The sequence below is a fragment of the Pristiophorus japonicus genome, chromosome 17 (assembly GCF_044704955.1).
Source record: "Pristiophorus japonicus isolate sPriJap1 chromosome 17, sPriJap1.hap1, whole genome shotgun sequence".
NCBI lineage: Eukaryota > Metazoa > Chordata > Chondrichthyes > Pristiophoridae > Pristiophorus > Pristiophorus japonicus.
Window position 1 is genome coordinate 113081428 of NC_091993.1, and position 17522 is coordinate 113098949.

General features: G+C 44.6%; 1 protein-coding gene across 1 annotated transcript; it reads right to left on the reverse strand.

Moving 5' to 3' along the window:
* Positions 1 to 2092: 2092 nt before the first annotated feature.
* LOC139228273 (pepsin A-like) lies at positions 2093 to 15320 on the reverse strand. Its single transcript, XM_070859455.1, has 9 exons — positions 15270 to 15320; positions 15020 to 15175; positions 10627 to 10744; positions 8841 to 8959; positions 8189 to 8388; positions 7284 to 7403; positions 5978 to 6122; positions 4860 to 4958; positions 2093 to 2486 (listed from the first exon to the last, which is right to left on the reverse strand). The coding sequence occupies exons 1-9, from the start codon at positions 15318 to 15320 to the stop codon at positions 2340 to 2342; spliced, it is 1155 nt and encodes a 384-aa protein (XP_070715556.1). The 3' UTR covers positions 2093 to 2339.
* Positions 15321 to 17522: the final 2202 nt, after the last annotated feature.

Below are 17522 nucleotides of genomic sequence, written 5' to 3' on the forward strand. Positions count from 1 at the left end.
CTCTGTAAGCTACAATTAGATTATCTCCAGAGAATATAGACCAAGTCTACTCAATCTCTCCTCATAGGACAATCCCCCCATCCCAGGAACCAGTCCAGTGAACCTTTGTTGCAATCCTCCTATGGGAAATATATCCTTCTTTAGGTAAGGAGACCAGAACTGTACACAATACTTCAGGTGTGGTCTCACCAGGGCCCTATGTAATTGCAGTAAGATGATGTTATTCTTATACTCAAATCCTCTTTTATTAAAGGCCAACATGCAATTTGCTTTCCTATTTGCTTCCTTTACCAGCCATACCTTGCTGCATCTGGTGAAGGGACCTGGTTATAGTTGAATGATGACGTACTGCAGTTATATAGATATTCGGCTAGTTTTACTTGATTACATGTTGGGAGTGGAGTGGAGGTTGCAGCAAAAGGAGTTGTTTTGCTCAGATTTAGATGTGCCTGGTCTTTTAAATCCAGTCATTGTATTTAAGCAGTCTAAACACCACATCAAATGCAGCTCAAATTCTTACAACAAGCTCATTTCGACACAGGGCTGCAAAGTTTTATTTTCACTTACAGGCTGGAGAGAGCAATTATTCTACCTTAACCAACGTGGTGTGATTGGCTCAATGTGTATATGATTAATAATTTCCATTAATGTTTGAGCAGTCCGATATTGAAAATCCAAGCAGTACCTTTAATTGGATATAAAAGGGATGATTCAGTTCGAATCGAGGAGGGTCAGTTTGAAAATCTCCAAGAGAAGAAATTGGTCAGAAACACTCCAAAGGAAAAAGAATCACCATATATCTGGAAATGTTTTATTCAAAGGTGTTAACTTATTTCTCAGACTGGCAAACGTTTTACATTTTGTTCACTGGAGAAGTCAGACTTCCCACTGTGAATATAGAATTATATTATATCACATTTAGACTATGTGCCTGCTCCTTTAATAAATTTGCTTCACATTTTAAGCTTTGGGCCAGGAAAGACGAGGTTATTTTGAGGTAGAAATGGGTGGAGTTGGCACCGTGCACACCCCGTCCACTCGCCGGTTTTGAGCAGCCTGAAAGGAAACATTGGAGGCCGCTCAGAAAATGGCCGACGTTTCCTTTTCAGTCAAGGTGGTGAGCGGCCTGGAGGGGCACTGAGAGGCGTTGGTGTTCACAGGCACCTGCTGCCCTTCTCCTTCAAAATAAATTGCAGGGCAATGGAGAAAGGGCGGGGGAGGGGGACTAGTTGAAGTGCTCTTGCAGAGAGCCAATACGGGCTCGATGGGCTGAATGGCCTCCTAATGTGCTGTAACCATTCTATGATTCTATACTTCAACAAAGTAATCTGAAACATTAACTGATTCTTCAGATGCTGACCTACGGTATATTTCAAATACTTTATAATACTTTTAAGTTAATCAAATATTGTCTCTCAGAAACATCGCTGGCCATTTTAGAAGTTCTAGGCCGAGCTTCACTAAAATTCAGTCCCAAATGGAAATGAGATCCACCATCTTGAATCAATGGGTGCTTGTCTTTGAATTATTCTGATATCTCAATTATAGTCAAAACCAGACTCCATCCCCTGCCCCCGCTCCTGTCCAAATATCTGAGAACATCATTGAACAACCACTTCTCATGTGATCTGCAAATGCCTGCCTGTCCTTTGTAACTGTTTCAATGAGTGAACCACATCATAAATCAATGTAAATGTGACTGAATTGAGTCCCCGGCCCACACAGACATAAAAGGAACAAGAGACGGGAGAGCTGGGAGTATGCGTTTCATGGTTATATTTTATTGAACAATTTTAGGAACAGTTGCGATGAAGAGATTCCAAAGGATAGAAAAAGCTGCTGTGTGATGTTCGGGTCACATTTACATCGAATGAGGTTTCCCTGCACAGTCATCCACCTTCAGCAGAAATGTGAATGGCTCTGGAGCGAATCACTGCACCAATAATATATCACAGCTGAATGTCAGAGCCAAGAAAGTACTGAGAGAAAGTGCTACACAATCAGAGAAGAGATATAATGAGACTATTTCAACATTCTCATTTCCAATGCCGTACCAGTGTTCTAAGACTATTCCTTTAAAAGCCCACCCTGACAAGGCATTTATTTAAGTTGTATTTCGATTTTCATTTTCTTTCAGTTGTAACTTAGTGCAAAGCACAAAGCCACAGCCAAGCTGTCAATGGTGTATCTCTGATTATAGTCATCCAAGATATGATGACTTGATCTCTTACACTCTGCAGCCAGGAGACAAATGCTGCACTGGGGGATCATGGGATGGCTTAAATCCACCTCAAAATGTGAATCAGGGTGTGCTTTCAATGAGAACAGAGCTGAATAAATTAGGCAGCACGAGCCAAACCCACACGGTTGTTCCCTCTGTCGAAAATGGAGTAATATTCTCCAATGAACACATCTCCCAGAATCCAGAGGTTTCCACCAGTGTTGCCGAATCCACTGGAGCAGCTAACTTGGTCGTAGTAAGAGCTCTATAAGAAAAAGAAAGACAATTAACACTGTGTCATATGTCCGTCTCCTTTAGTGATTGCTGCAGCATAGATTGGAGAAAAGCTGATTTTGAAGGGCTGGGAACAGATCTTGGGAAAATAAAATGGGCAACAATATTGGCAAAAACCGATATAGAGTGATGGTAATGCAGTAGATGTAATTCATTTAGATCTCCAAAATGCCTTTGATAAGGTTCCCCATAATAGAGTGATGAACAAGGTCAGAGAATGCGGAGTCAGGGGACAAGTAGCAGAATGGATAGCTCGCTGGCTTCAAGACAGAAAGCAGAGAGTAGAAGTAAAAGGTGGCTCTTCACAGAGGCAGAAGGTGGGCAGTGGTGTTTCACTAGGATCAGTGCTGGGACTGCTGTTGCTCACAATTTATATTAACCATTTAGACTTTGGAATCCAAAACACAATTTCTAAATTTGCGAATGATACCAAATTGGGGGATATTCAATTCTGAGGAGGACTGAACAAATTACAGGAGGACATTAATAAACTTGCAGCATGGGAATATAATTGGCAAAATAAGTTCACCACAGATAAATGTGAGATATTACATTTTGGTAAGAAGAATAGGGAGGTCACTTATTACTTGGAGAGTGAGAGTCGAGGTGGGGTAGAGGAACAAAGGGATCTCGGAGGACAAATACACACATCGCTAAAAGTTGCGATGCAGCTTAGCAAGGCCATTAAAAAAGCAAACCAAGCACTAGGGTTTATATCTAAAGGTATAGAATTGAAAAGAGGGAAGTTAAGCTAAACCTGTATCGAACCTTGGTTGGACCACAGAACAATGTGTGCAGTTCAGGTCGCCATATTATAAAAAGGATATAGAAGCAAAGGAGAGAGTGCAGAGAAGATTTACAAGGATGATATGAGAAATGCCAGAGTATACATATCAGGAAAGGATGAACAGGCTGGGTATCTTTTCTTTTGAAAAAAGAAGACTGAGGGGTGACCTAATAGAGTTCTTTAAAATTATGAAAGCTGTTGATAGAGTGGATACAGAGAGAATATTTCCATTTTTGGGGGAGAGCATCACCACCATCATCATAGGTAGTCCCTCGGAATCGAAGAAGACTTGCTTCCACTCCTGAAGTGAATTCTTTGGTGGCTGAACAGTCCAATACGAGAGCCACAAACTCTGTCACAGGTGGGACAGATAGTCATTGAGGGAAGGGGTGGGTGGGACTGGTTTGCTGCATGTTCTTTCCTCTGCCTGCGCTTGATTTCTGCATGCTCTCAGCGTTGAGACTCGAAGTGCTCCCGGATGCACTTTCTCCACTTAACGCAGTCTTTGCCCAGGGACTCTCAGTGGTGATGTCGCACTTTATCAGGGAGGCTTTGAGGGTGTCCTTGTAACATTTCCGCTGCCCACCTTTGACTCATTTGCCGTGAAGGAGCTCCGCATAGAGCACTTGCTTTTGGAGTCTCGTGTCTGGCATGCAAACTATGTGGCCTGCCCAGCGAAGCTGATCGAGTATGGTCAGTACTTCAATGCTGGGGATGTTAGCCTGGATGAGGACACTGATGTTGGTGCGCCTGTCCTCCCAGGGGATTTGTAGGTTCCTGCGGAGACATCGTTGGTGATATATCTCCAGCGACTTGAGGTGTCTTCTGTACATTGTCCATGCCTCTGAGCTATACAGGAAGGTGGGTATTACTACAGCCCTGTGGATCATGGGCTTGGTGGTAGATTTGAGGGCCTTATTTTCGAGCATTCTTTTCCTCAGGCAGCCGAAGGCTGCACTGGCACACTGGAGGCAGTGTTGAATCTCCACACCAATGTCTGCTTTTGTTGATAAGAGGCTCCCGAGGTATGGGAAATGGTGCACATTGTCGAGGGCTGCACCGTGGATCTTGATGACTGGGAGGCAGTGCTGTGTGGTGAGGACAGGCTGGTGGAGGACCTTTGTCTTACGGATGTTTAGCGTAAGGCCCATACTTTCGTATGGGGGAAGAGCATAACTAGAGGCCATCAATCTAAGATAGTCACCAAGGAATCGAATCAGGAATTCAGAAGAAGATTTTTACCTAAAGAGTGGTGAGAATGTGGATCTCGCTACCACAGAGAGTGGTTGAAGCGAATAGTATAGATGCATTTAAGGGGAGGCTAGACAAGCATATGAAGGAGAAGGGAATAGAGGGGTATGCAGATAGATTTAGATGAGGAAAGACGGGAGGAGGTGTGAATGGACCAGGGACTGATTGGGCCGAATGGCCTGTTTCTGAGCTGTATATCCTAATGTAATCTTATGAACTGTTTGATAAATTCCTGAAAAATTATTCCATTACATTTCTTGAAATGTTAAGCTTACTCTAGCAGCCTATTGCTGTCCACTAACATACCTTCAATGTGTAGGCGCTGGCAGGAAGAGGATAGTCAACTCCATTGATTGTGAAGACCACATCGGGCATGCTGCTCATCTTGTTACAGTTTATGGTATACTGCAAGAAAATAGCAACAGTGTTCAGTGACTGCTTCAGTGTAGGGATTTACAATACATCACTTACAGTGCAATGGTATTCTCGGGAATCAGAACAGGGATTAATCGGAGGTGACATTGGAATAAACAAACAGGCTAAAAGGAAATGGTTAGAGAAAAAACATCGGCTGTTCCCAGGATATATTTGACATCAATTCAGCAACATCATGCTAAAACATTTTGAAATATTAATGCTCATCGAAACTTTAAAGCAATATTAAGATTGGGGTTTGTGCATTTCGTCAACACTGATGCTGTGGCCTATTTCAGCATTACTTTTTGTCCCTGAATGCGTAGATTCAAAAATGTAAAGATTCTTTGGGCTAAATCATCGGTTTTCAGCGATAACGGCAGTTTTACGCCAAAATTAACGTTTTCATTGTATTACCGTTTTTAGGCCTAAGTTTCGGCCTTTACATCTCGGTAAAGTCAGCGTTGCATGAGGATTCGCGGCGCAAACCGCGAGTTTCAGCAACTTTAGTCCATGGCCGGCAGCACTGCAAGAGAGACCTTGGGAGGCAGGGGGGGAATTGCAAAAAACATTCAAAAAACATTCACAAAACCCGGCGGTACGTGGAAGGACTGCCGTAAGAAAGTGCCGGAAGACCCCGCCCACCGTGTTTTCACCACGGTGGGTCAAATCGCGGTGAAAACCTGGTTGCTAGGTTGGTGAAATTTTAGCACTTTGCCTTGAACTTGCTACAAATGGTGATGCATTTCCAAATATTTCTGGGGCAGAACATCCATGCTACAGTGATTATTGCCTCAAGTCAATGGAATTTAATTTGACAACCCCAAGTGGCTGAGAGAACTTTTTACAATGCACATTATATATGAGAACTTGCAATATTATTACAAATAAATCAGTTTTCACTTTGTAATAACTGAAATGATCTGCTACAGGATGTAGTGTGAAACAATCGTTGTTGCAGACTTAGACACTCCTATACCACACCAGATAACATAAGATGCCATCTCTACCTGGCCATAGGAACCGCGAGTTGCTCCAATGCCCTGCTGAATGTTGCTGATGTATGAGCTGGGACCAACAAGAAGAGAAGTGCCGGTATCGACAATAGCAGGACAACCATATTCACAGGCCACAACCTGACCATTGATTGTCACTCTGAGGGAGAAAAATGCAGCAAGGGTTAGTCAAAGATCTAAAACTGCCAGACTTTGTGACACACCTTTGTATGCAGCGGGTGCTTAGGATCTGGAATGCACTGCCTAGCAGGTGGAGGCCGATTCAATTGTGGCTTTCAAAAGGGAAAGAGAGAAGTACCTGAAGGAAAAAATTTGCAGAGCTACGGGTAAAGGGCAGGGGGAAGGGGGAGGGGAGGCAGGGGGGTGGGCGAGGGACGGGGTGGACTAGCTGAAGTGCTCTGGCAGAGAGCCGAAATGGGCTCAACGGGCCGAATGGCTGCCTTCTGTTCTGTATCCATCATATGATTCTATGACTTATTAGATCAATTGAACAAGTAATGCCAAGCTGGGTCGCCTAATCAGCTGAGACATTTGTTATATTTTCAGTAAATGCTGACACTACTGAGAAGTTCAACACTGGCTCAGTAATGTATTTATTTTCTTTTAAATCATATCTTTCTCCGTAGTTTGGTAAAGCCAACTTCTAGGATTCAGTAGAGAAGCAGACAATATTGAGTTCCACATTCCACTGGCACCAATATCTGTTGGTGCAAGGATGCCAAGAACAGGTTCCCCAATTCCCAGGTCCTGCAGTGTGATGAGAAACTCATTCACGGACACAGCGGTGAACCAACCATACATGGGTTGTAGTGATTCCAATAATTCCTCCAATTGATGGTGCACTTGCATGCCTTTGTACATAACATTGCAGGGCAACCTCAGACACATATGTCAGGCCCAGTTGTCCCTGCCAAACCAACAAGGCAACAAAAACGCCAATACAGTATAAGGTTATGGTTGCCCCAGACGCCACTTGCCTTCATTGTGTGAAGGGGTGTTCAGTGTAATTAAAATGGGCTTTAGCCTTTGACTACCAACAGAATTTTCATGTGGTCACTATTAACTCAAAGTACGTTCAGTAATATATATCTACTTATGTTGATATGATTGGAGCTAAACATTGATTGCAAGACTGAAAGAAGCGAATTAGATTTTTTGCTGCCACAAATGTTTTCTCCTGAAAATTATAAATAGCTTTATAATTAGCACATTGTCTCGATAAACGTTGATCTTATTCCAAGGTTGATTTGTCGAGTGCCACTTTCAGAACTATTCCAGTTGCCGATGGGTAATCACTCACCTGTCAATGAGGATTTGCCAGTACGCGTCACGAGTGACGGGAACCCAGTTAATTTGCCCTGTGAAGTGGTTGTAATCAATTCCACCAAACACAACTTCACTCCCGGACTGACCAGTCTCCCTGTAAAGCAAAGGTGAATAAATAAAGCTCAGAGGCAAAGAAACAATTTCAGTAACATTGAAATATTTCTGGTTTAGAGATTTAGCACCTGGAGGTCACATTGCCGATTGGATATTTTTTAATTCGTTCATGGGATGTGGGCATCGCTGGTGAAGCTGGCATTTATTGCCCATCCCTAATTGCCATTGAGAAGGTGGTGGTGAGCTGCCCTCTTCAACCTGCAGTCCTTGTGGTGAAGGTACACCCACAGTTTGATGCAACAGTTTGGTAAAACTGAGAGTCCCGCTCGGCCATTTCAGAGGGCAGTTAAGAGTCAACCACATTGCTGTGGGTCTGGAGTCACATACAGGTAAGGATGGCAGGTCTCCTTCCCCAAAGGGCAGGAGTGAACCAGTTGGGTGTTTACAACAATCTGGTACTTTCATGGTCACCATTACTGATACCTGCTTTTTAATCCCAGATTGATTTAATTAAGTGCAATGAAATCCCACAGATGTCGTGGTGGGACTTGAACTCAATGTCTCTGAATTACTACTCCAGTAACATAACCACTTTGTAACTGTACCCCCATTGTATCTCAATCATCATTTCTCCAAATCAGTTTCTAAAAGCCATTGATTGCAATATGTCAGTATCCTTGCCATAAGTATTGCAGGAAACACATACCATCCAATAGGACACTATCAAGCATATATGCCCTTTAAATTCATTGTACAGGATTTAGTCTGGGTTCTGCTGCATTCAGGGAAGTAAAAGGCAGCAACAAATGGGTGAGAAATGTTTACCTTGTCAGGTAGACGGAAAAGAGAGGCTCCTGCACCAGGTGCTGAGACATCATGTTATCGAACACAGTGGTGGCACCTGATGCTGCAAGAGATGGATAACCCAAGCCGAGAATTCCATCGAATTTACAGTAGGAAAAGAAACCGCCAGGTTCAGTCTCACTTAAACCAAATTCTTGTTTGTTGACAGCTATGTTCGAAAGCTAGAAAAACAAGAGCAAGTGACGAATCAGGGGTACTGGAGCAGAATGGTATCCTGTGAATGATATCCACTGGATAGTTAACGACTGATTTGGTTCCCTCTGCAAAGCTTTTAATGGGTTTGTGGGGATTTGCTTATTCCTTTTGAAATCAAGTTGACTGTCCCCATGACATGTTACTGTAGGCAAACTGTTTAACCGATCGGCGCTTAGACGCGAGATACAAATATTATGATTGCCTCTTCATAAATTTCAAAACATCAGCTTCAAGCTGAAGACACCCTGTGCTACATCATCATTACACATCCACTCAACTGTCTGGCTTCTGAACTGACAGAACTTATTATGTTGGATTCCAAGGTCTTTGTAAATTTGATTTGAACCTATAACTTTTGGAACACAATTATCACTGCTTTGGAATTTGATATATTTGATGAAGGTTACAGTCTACTTACTCTGACAGTGTCATATCCCAGTCGCCCAGTCATGCTGCCTGTGCCATACTGGATGGATACGGACTGGCCATTTGAATAATATGTTGAGGATGTTCTTGGGTTGAATCTGTGATGAGTCACTGCAAAGAAACATCGATTTCATCAAATTCATCGGAATGTGTCAGCATTTAGTCCAGGGCTGGGTCAAACAAATGGGCCGAAAAATAATCTCATTCTTCACATTTAAGAAATAATTTACTTTTGTTACTCAATTTTTTTCTGCCTCATTTGTGTACAACTGGTTGGATTTTCCTTGGAGCAGGAACCTGGGAACATGGGGAGGGTCAGGAACTTTCATGGTTGGAAAATGTTTAGGTGAGGCTCGTGTGTGTATGGAGGTGCGGGGGGCTCCGTGTGGAGGTGTATATATGTGTGCGTGTGTGTCAGATTATGGTGTGTGTGTGTGTATATGTGTGTGTGTATGTAGGTGCATAGGGCTCTGTGTGCAGGTGTATCTATGTGTGCATGTGTATCAGATTATGGTGTGTGTGTGTGTATATGTGTGTGTATGTAGGTGCGGGGAGCTCTGTGTGGAGGTGTATCGATGTGTGCGTGTGTATCAGATTATGGTGTGTGTGTGTGTATATGTGTGTGTATGTAGGTGCGGGGGAGCTCTGTGTGAGGTGTATCTATGTGTGCGTGTGTGTCAGATTATGGTCTGTGTGTGTGTGTATGTGTGTGTATGTAGGTGCGGGGAGCTCTGTGTAGAGGTGTATCTATGTGTGTGTGTGTTAGATTATGATCTGTGTGTGTGTGTATGTAGGTTGCCAATATCTTGGCTGCTGCACTTGCACATCTCTTCAACGCTTGCAGTACATTTGCAGCATTTGTGCTTGTGCCACCCGAAGTTAGTGTGTATGCGAGGGCCCTGGGGCATCACGGGCCAGCCCACACTGCAATATGTGTGCGTGCTAGGTCCGTGCAGCAGAGCAGGTCTCCAGTCGTCTTGGTTAATCCTTGCCACTGGACCAAGACCCTAGCTCTGTCAAGCTCTGTGCAATGGCCACCGTGCGTTAATAAAATCCACGCACAGGCATCTTCCACGCTTCCGGGATCTGGAATATAAGTTCGGGATCTGGAACATTGAAACACCTGTGAACTCTTCCCTTTTGTGCCCAAAAATAATCTAATTCTTCTTATTTCAGAATGTGCCAATCCTATCCAGGAGTGAAGTCTGTGCATTTCTCGCATTCTTTCCCTTCAGTTAGACATTTAAATTAGAGAATGGACGGGGCAGAATCCCTGCTCATTAGGTATTTAAATTGGAGCCATATAGGTTGAAAAGGAGCTCCAACATCATACTGAGGTTTGACACTGCACTGTACCTACACACCATGTGATGTCAATCAAAGCGATGTGAGGCTCCCAGCTCCAGGGTATGTCACTCCAGAGTTAGATTGGGCCGTACCTACAGATCGACACTGCATGTTTAGCATTGGTGTGAAGTGGAAATTGTTCTACACCAATGCTACATTTGCAGTGTAAACCCACCCGAGGATTCGTCCAACTCCAGAGGGAGACAACGAACCACAGCTAAACCCGCCAGGAAATCAAAACTCTGTTAAATTTCTCTCCGAGCCCAGAGATAACCAAGTGAAACTGCAGAGTATCATCCAATCTACGCACACTGTCTCGCTGTGACTATGGTAGAAATATTATTCTCTTCCAATCCCAGTTGCAGAGCTGGCCCTCAATGAGAAAGGTCAAGAGCGGAAGCGTGTTTAAGAGCAGGGTAATATTCACTCACTGCATGGTTGTTGGGAACAGTAAATCGATGGAACCCAAAGATTGGAGGAGCCAGTGTCAAAGATGACGGTGAAGCTCTGTGGTGGATTCCCGATGCTGATTGCTCCATAGTATGACAACTGTCAGCAAAAACAGAGAGACCACAATGTATCAAGTGGACAAATACCAGTGCAACATGTTTTCTTAGATTCAAATTCCTCTATACCATCAGAAAATGTAAAACTCCCCAACACACCTTTTCAAATCCAGGTGCAGAAGTCTGCAGTCCATTTAAATGCAAGTGTGCTTACTCTGTTTCGATGTATTATACAGGATAATATCTTTCATGGTTGGGATGATGTTGAGTCTTTCGACCATTAGCCCTTTTGATTTCAAATGTCATCTCGACAATACTGCCAGCGGAAGGAACGCGCGGCAAACCTGTCCCACCCTCCCTTACCCTCAACGACTATCTGTCCCACCTGTGACAGGGACTGCGGCTCTCGTATTGGACTGTTCAGCCACCTAAGGACTCATTCTAAGGTTGGAAGCAAGACTTCCTCTATTCCGAGAGGGGTGTTTGCTCATGCTGTTGGGGAGGAGTTAAACTAATGTGGCAGGGGGATGGGAACCAATGCAGGGAGACAGAGGGAAACAAAATGGAGACGTAAGCAAAAGATAGAAAGGAGATGAGTAAAAGTGGAGGGCAGAGAAACCCAAGGCAAAAAACAAAAAGGGCCACTGTACAGCAAAATTCTAAAGGGTCAAAGTGTAATAAAAAAGCAAGCCTGAAAGCTCTGTGCCTCAATGCGAGGAGTATTCGGAACCCAGGAGAGGGCTCTGAGCTAGTTAGAGTGGGTGAGATCTCAGATGAACAGGACCCCAAGAAAGAATGCAAAAGGCAGGAGGCAACAGAGCAGAGTAGCACTGGGGTAAGTGTAAACCACAAGGTGATAGGAAGGGACAATATGTATGAATATAAGGGAGCTGCAGGAGGGGTGAAAACTAAAAATCATGGTCTAAAAACTAGTATTAAAACACTCTACCTAAACGCACGCAGCATTCGAAATAAAGTAAATGAGTTGACATCACAAATCATTACAAATGGGTATGATTTGGTGGCCATTACAGAAACGTGGTTGCAGGGTGGCCAAGACTGGGAATTAAACATACAGGGGTATCTGACAATTCGGAAGGATAGACAAGAAGGGAAAGGAGATGGGGTAGCTCTGTTAATAAAGGATGATATCAGGGCAGTTGTGAGAGATGATATTGGCTCTAACGAACAAAATGTTGAATCATTGTGGGTGGAGATTAGAGATAGTAAGGGGAAAAAGTCACTGGTGGTCGTAGTTTATAGGCCCCCAAATAATAACTTCACGGTGGGGCGGACAATAAGCAAGGGAACAATGGAGGCATGTGAAAAAGGAACGGCAGTAATCATGGGGGATTTTAACCTACCTATCGATTGGTCAAATCAAATCGCACGGGGTAGCCTGGAGGAGGAATTCATAGAATGCATATGAATTCTTTCTTAGAACAGTATGTTACAGAACCTACAAGGGAGCAAGCTATCTTAGATCTGGTCCTGTGTAATGAGTCATGAATAATAAACGATCTCGTAGTAAAAGATCCTCTCGGAATGAGTGATCACAGTATGGTTGAATTTGTAATACAGATTGAGGGTGAGGAAGTAGTGTCTCAAACGAGCGTACTATGCTTAAACAAAGGGGACTACAGTGGGATGAGGGCAGAGTTGACTAAAGTAGACTGGGAACACTGTTCTTCAATTGGTGGCACAATTGAAGAACAGTGGAGGACTTTTAAGGAGCTCTTTCATAGTGCTCAACAAAAATATATTCCATTGAAAAAGAAGGGCGGTAAGAGAAGGGATAACCAGCCGTGGATAATCAAGAAAATAAAGGAGAGTATCAAATTAAAAACCAATGCGTATAAGGTGGCCAAGGTTAGTGGGAAACTAGAAGATTGGGAAAATTTAAACGACAACAAAGAATGACTAAGAAAGCAATAAAGAAAGGAAAGATAGATTACGAAAGTAAACTTGTGCAAAACATAAAAATAGATAGTAAAAGCTTTTACCGATATATAAAACGGAAGAAAGTGACTAAAGTAAATGTTGGTCCCTTAGAAGATGAGAAGGGGGATTTAATAATGGGAAATGTGGAAATGGCTGAGACCTTAACCAATTATTTTACTTCGGTCTTCACAGTGGAAGAAACAAAAACCATGCCAAAAATTGCTGGTCACGGGAATGTGGGAAGGGAGGACCTTGAGACAATCACTATCACTAGGGAGGTAGTGCTGGACAGGCTAATGGGACTCAAGGTCGATAAGTCCCCTGGTCCTGATGAAATGCATCCCAGGGTATTAAAAGAGATGGCGGAAGTTATAGCAGATGCTTTCGTTATAATCTACCAAAATTCTCTGGACTCTATGGAGGTACCAGTGGATTGGAAAGCAGCTAATGTAACGCCTCTGTTTAAAAAAGGGGGCAGACAAAAGGCAGGTAACTATAGGCCGGTTAGTTTAACATCTGCAGTGGGGAAAATGCTTGAAGCTATCATTAAGGAAGAAATAGCAGGACATCTAGATAGGAATAGTGCAATCAAGCAGACGCAGCATAGATTCATGAAGGGGAAATCATGTTGAACTAATTTACTGGAATTCTTTGAGGATATAACGAGCATGGTGGATAGAGGTGTACCGATGGATGTGGTGTATTTAGATTTCCAAAAGGCATTCGATAAGGTGCCACACAAAAGGTTACTGCAGAAGATAAAGGTACGCGGAGTCAGAGGAAATGTATTAGCATGGATAGAGAATTGGCTGGCTAACTGAAAGCAGAGAGTCGGGATAAATGGGTCCTTTTCGGGTTGGAAATCGGTGGTTAGTGGTGTGCCACAGGGATCGGTGCTGGGACCACAACTGTTTACAATATACATAGATGACCCCTGGAAGAGTGGACAGAATGTAGTGCAACAAAATTTGCAGATGACTTAAAGATTAGTGGGAAAGAGGGTTGTGTAGAGGACACAGAGAGGCTGCAAAGAGATTTAGATAGGTTAAATGAATGGGCTAAGGTTTGGCAGACGGAATACAATGTTGGAAAATGTGAGGTCATCCTCCTCGGGAAAAAAAACAGTGAAAGGGAATATTATTTGAATGGGGAGAAATTACAACATGCTGCGGTGCAGAGGGACCTGGGGGTCCTTGTGCCTGAATCCCAAAAAGTTAGTTTGCAGGTGCAGCAGGTAATCTGGAAGGTGAATGGAATGTTGGCCTTCATTGCGAGAGGGATGGAGTACAAAAGCAGGGAGGTCCTGCTGCAACTGTACAGGGTATTGGTGAGGCTGCACCTGGAGTACTGCGTGCCGTTTTGGTCACCTTACTTAAGGAAGGATATACTAGCTTTGGAGAGGGTACAGAGATGATTCACTAGGCTGATTCCGGAGATGAGGGGGTTACCTTATGATGATAGATTGAGTGGACTGGGTCTTTACTCGTTGGAGTTCAGAAGGATGAGGGGTGATCTTATAGAAACATTTAAAATAATGAAAGGGATAGACAAGATAGAGGCAGAGAGGTTGTTTCCACCGGTCAGGGAGACTAGAACTAGGGGGCACAGCTTCAAAATACTGGGGAGCCAATTTAAAACCGAGTTGAGAAGGAATTTCTTCTCCCAGAGGGTTGTGAATCTGTGGAATTCTCTGCCCAAGGAAGCAGTTGAGGCTAGCTCATTGAATGTATTCAAATCACAGATAGATAGATTTTTAACCAATAAGGGAATTAAGGGTTATGGGGAGCGGGTGGGTAAGTGGAGCTGAGTCCACGGCCAGATCAGCCATGATCTTTTTGAATGGCGGAGCCGGCTCGAGGGGCTAGATGGCCTGCTCCTGTTCCTAATTCTTATGTTCTTATGTTCTTATGATGATGAATGCCAGCATTGCCCTAAGCCCACCCAACGGCACAAGTCATACTAGTTAATGGTCCCCAGAAACAGTGACCCAGTAACCATCAGCAATGGTTCGGCCAGGGGCTGCTGGTCAGTGGGTCGACCAGAAATCACCAGTAACTTCTCACATTGACCCAGGAGTCCCACCTCCAGAGCAAAAGGATTCAATGCTGTGGGCACCAGGCCTTTCGCACCTGTCAACAGCACAAGCTAGCACAGCTGAGTCGCAGCCATTAACCCTTGCTGTATAAGTTAGAGCAGGTCTAAGATCTACAGCACATGGTCTACTATCACATTCTGTCTGCTATTGAATTATTACCTTTGAGGAACAACTAACTCTGAGAAGAATATAAATTAGAGACAAAAGCTGCAATAATCGCAAATGTGATATAAATGTGTTTGTATTTCCCTCTTTAGTGTACAGAACTCACAGATTACTTACATCCAGGTAGTTAATCATTGGTTCTGTTGACGCCAGGGATCCTTCAAATTTTGAACATGGATCATATGGATGATTCTTCAGGAAGTCCTCCAGCAAGCCCTTCTCCTGAAGAACATCACGGGCAGATTTACCCTTAATCAAAGGCACTCTGTAAAGACAAGAAGTTTGAAATATCATCAATGTTTACGGTTCGTTGGTGACAAAGTATTCTTTGCATCTCTGACCCTCAGGTAATGATTTCCCACCTGATTAAACAATCAGAGAGCTGAATGCAAGCGAGTGTGATGAGGAGCCACTTCATCTTGTCAGTTGAATGGGTTCAGACCTCTTTGGAACCTAAAGTTTGCGGTCTGCGCAGCAACATTTATACTCGCGGAGACCAAACCGTTCCATTGTCACGAGGCCTCAGATATGATCATTCAATATGGGAAGTAAATATTAATGTACTCAGGATTAGTTTATCACAAACACAATCACTTTTATTAAGGAAACTCTTCAACTTAAGTGCTAACTAATTTGGGTTATCATAAAACTAAGTTTTGTGGCATTAAAATTTAGTCTTATGACTGATAACGCAACCATAAATATATTTGCAAATCAGGCTAAAAACAGTCTTATCAAAACCACAAAATAGGATCGTCACATGTGCATTAGAAGATGACTTAACTATTTCACTGCTGGATATAACATTTAGCTGTTCAGCCACTGCCGCCCTGCAGAGATACCTTTACGTCGAGCCCCCTCCTAGGTGGCGTGCTCTGGCGATGTATTTCTTCTGCCAGCAGCACGGCCTCAACTACGACACGCAGCTCCTGTTTGTGAACTTGGGGGGTGTCAGGACCGCCCTCCGGGAGCTGCCTGTCATTTACAAGGAACTCATCGGGGTCTTGAACAAAGTCTCCACCAAGCGCAGCTCTCCGCCGGCTGGAGTGGGGGCCGTCCTGCAGGAGCCGCTGCTCAGGAATCCGTACCTCCACGACCGAGGTTTTTTGTGGCGGTCGGACGAGAGGGCTGTGGCTGGTGAGGTGACCAGGGTCAGGGACCTGCTCAATGGCGGAGGAGTGGGCTGGATGGCGCCAGACACGCTGGCGCGGCACCTAAATTCTGCCAACGTCCGCCACGAGGCCGATGCCATCGAGTTGCTAAAAAGAGCTCTGGACCCCGACTCCGTTAGGTGCATCGAGGAGGCTCAAGCACGTGGGGAGATCCCGTCCGAACTGACCCCCGTCCGGACGGAATTCCTCATCGGCGCCAAAACCCGGAACCTCCCTCGGGGGCCGGCGCCTCACAACTTGAGCCGCCTTGGGGAAATCCCCTCCGTGCCTTTCAGTTCCGCGCGGAGGGTTTTCCTGTATGGGCTGCTCCTGCACACTCTCAGCTTTGCCATCCTCGCCTGCCGTCCGGACACGCCATGGCGTACCATCTTGCCGTCCTGAGGAGGCGGGGGTCCCCGATGGAGGGCACTCTACGCAGGGGTCCTCCCACTATTTGTCGGGGACTTGGCCTGGATGGTGGTGCATGGAGCAGTGCCGAGCAATAAATTTTTAAGCCGGTTCACGGGCTCCCAGGCCGCCTGCAATTTCTGCGGTCTGGAAGAGTCCGTGTTCCATGTTTTTATTGAGTGCACGCGGTTGCAGCCCCTGTTTTGTTATCTAAAGGGGCTGCTCCTGAAATTCTGGCTGCACTTTAGTCCCACACTCCTGATCTTCGGGCACCCTGTGCGGAGGGGAGCGGGTAGGTCCGAGGGCTTCCTCGTGGGACTGCTCCTGGGCACAGCCAAGGGTGCCATCAGGCGGTCCAGGCAGCGGGCGGTCGAGGGGGTAGTTCAGCCAGACTGCCTGCCTCTCTTCCGCGCATACATCCGGTCCAGGGTGTCCTTGGAGATGGAGCACGCGGTGTCCACCGGTACGCTCGCGGCCTTCCGCGAGAGGTGGGCACCGGAGGGACTGGAGTGCATCATCACGCCCGGCAACCAAATTTTAAGTTGATTTTATGTTTTTAAGTTAATTTGTTTTAATTGCCGGTGCTTTTAGTGTCCCCCTCCCCTTCTATAGGGGGCACTTGGAGAAAAAATTCGATTCTGTGCCCAAAAAAAAAACAAAAAGAAAAAGGGCATTGTAAATGTTGGTGTTTCCCCCAGATCGGTTTAATGTTTTTTGTTTACTCCTAAAAGAGTTTCAGCCACTGCCGAGGTTAGAATAAATCCAATGCTGAATTCCCAGGAGTGTGCTACCTGATTATACTTTAATTGAGGGGCTTCAATTGACAACATCAGTTGCAAGAGCAATGATCGGCTCATTTAGAAAAGTCATTTACCAACAAGGGGATGATCTGTGCATTTGAAATGTGCTCTTATGTCAAGTGTCGAGCGCGTCATGGTGGTAAAAATTTCACCTTTGAGTCTTAGTGTTGTGACTTTAAGCCCCAGTCCAGGACCTGAGCACATAGCAAAAGACAGAAAGGAGATGAGGAAAAGTGGAGGGCAGAGAAACCCAAGGCAAAA

What these genes read in the sequence shown, in the direction of transcription:
- LOC139228273 (XM_070859455.1), bottom strand. Translation starts at nt 15,320, where the DNA reads ATGAAGTGGCTCCTCATCACACTCGCTTGCATTCAGCTCTCTGATTGT. An exon ending in CTCGCGGTTCCTATGGCCAG is followed by an intron (nt 4,959 to 5,977) that starts GTAGAGATGGCA and finishes ATTTTCTTGCAG; the next exon opens with TATACCATAAACTGTAACAA. An exon ending in CCAGCGCCTACACATTGAAG is followed by an intron (nt 2,487 to 4,859) that starts GTATGTTAGTGG and finishes TTTTTCTTATAG; the next exon opens with AGCTCTTACTACGACCAAGT.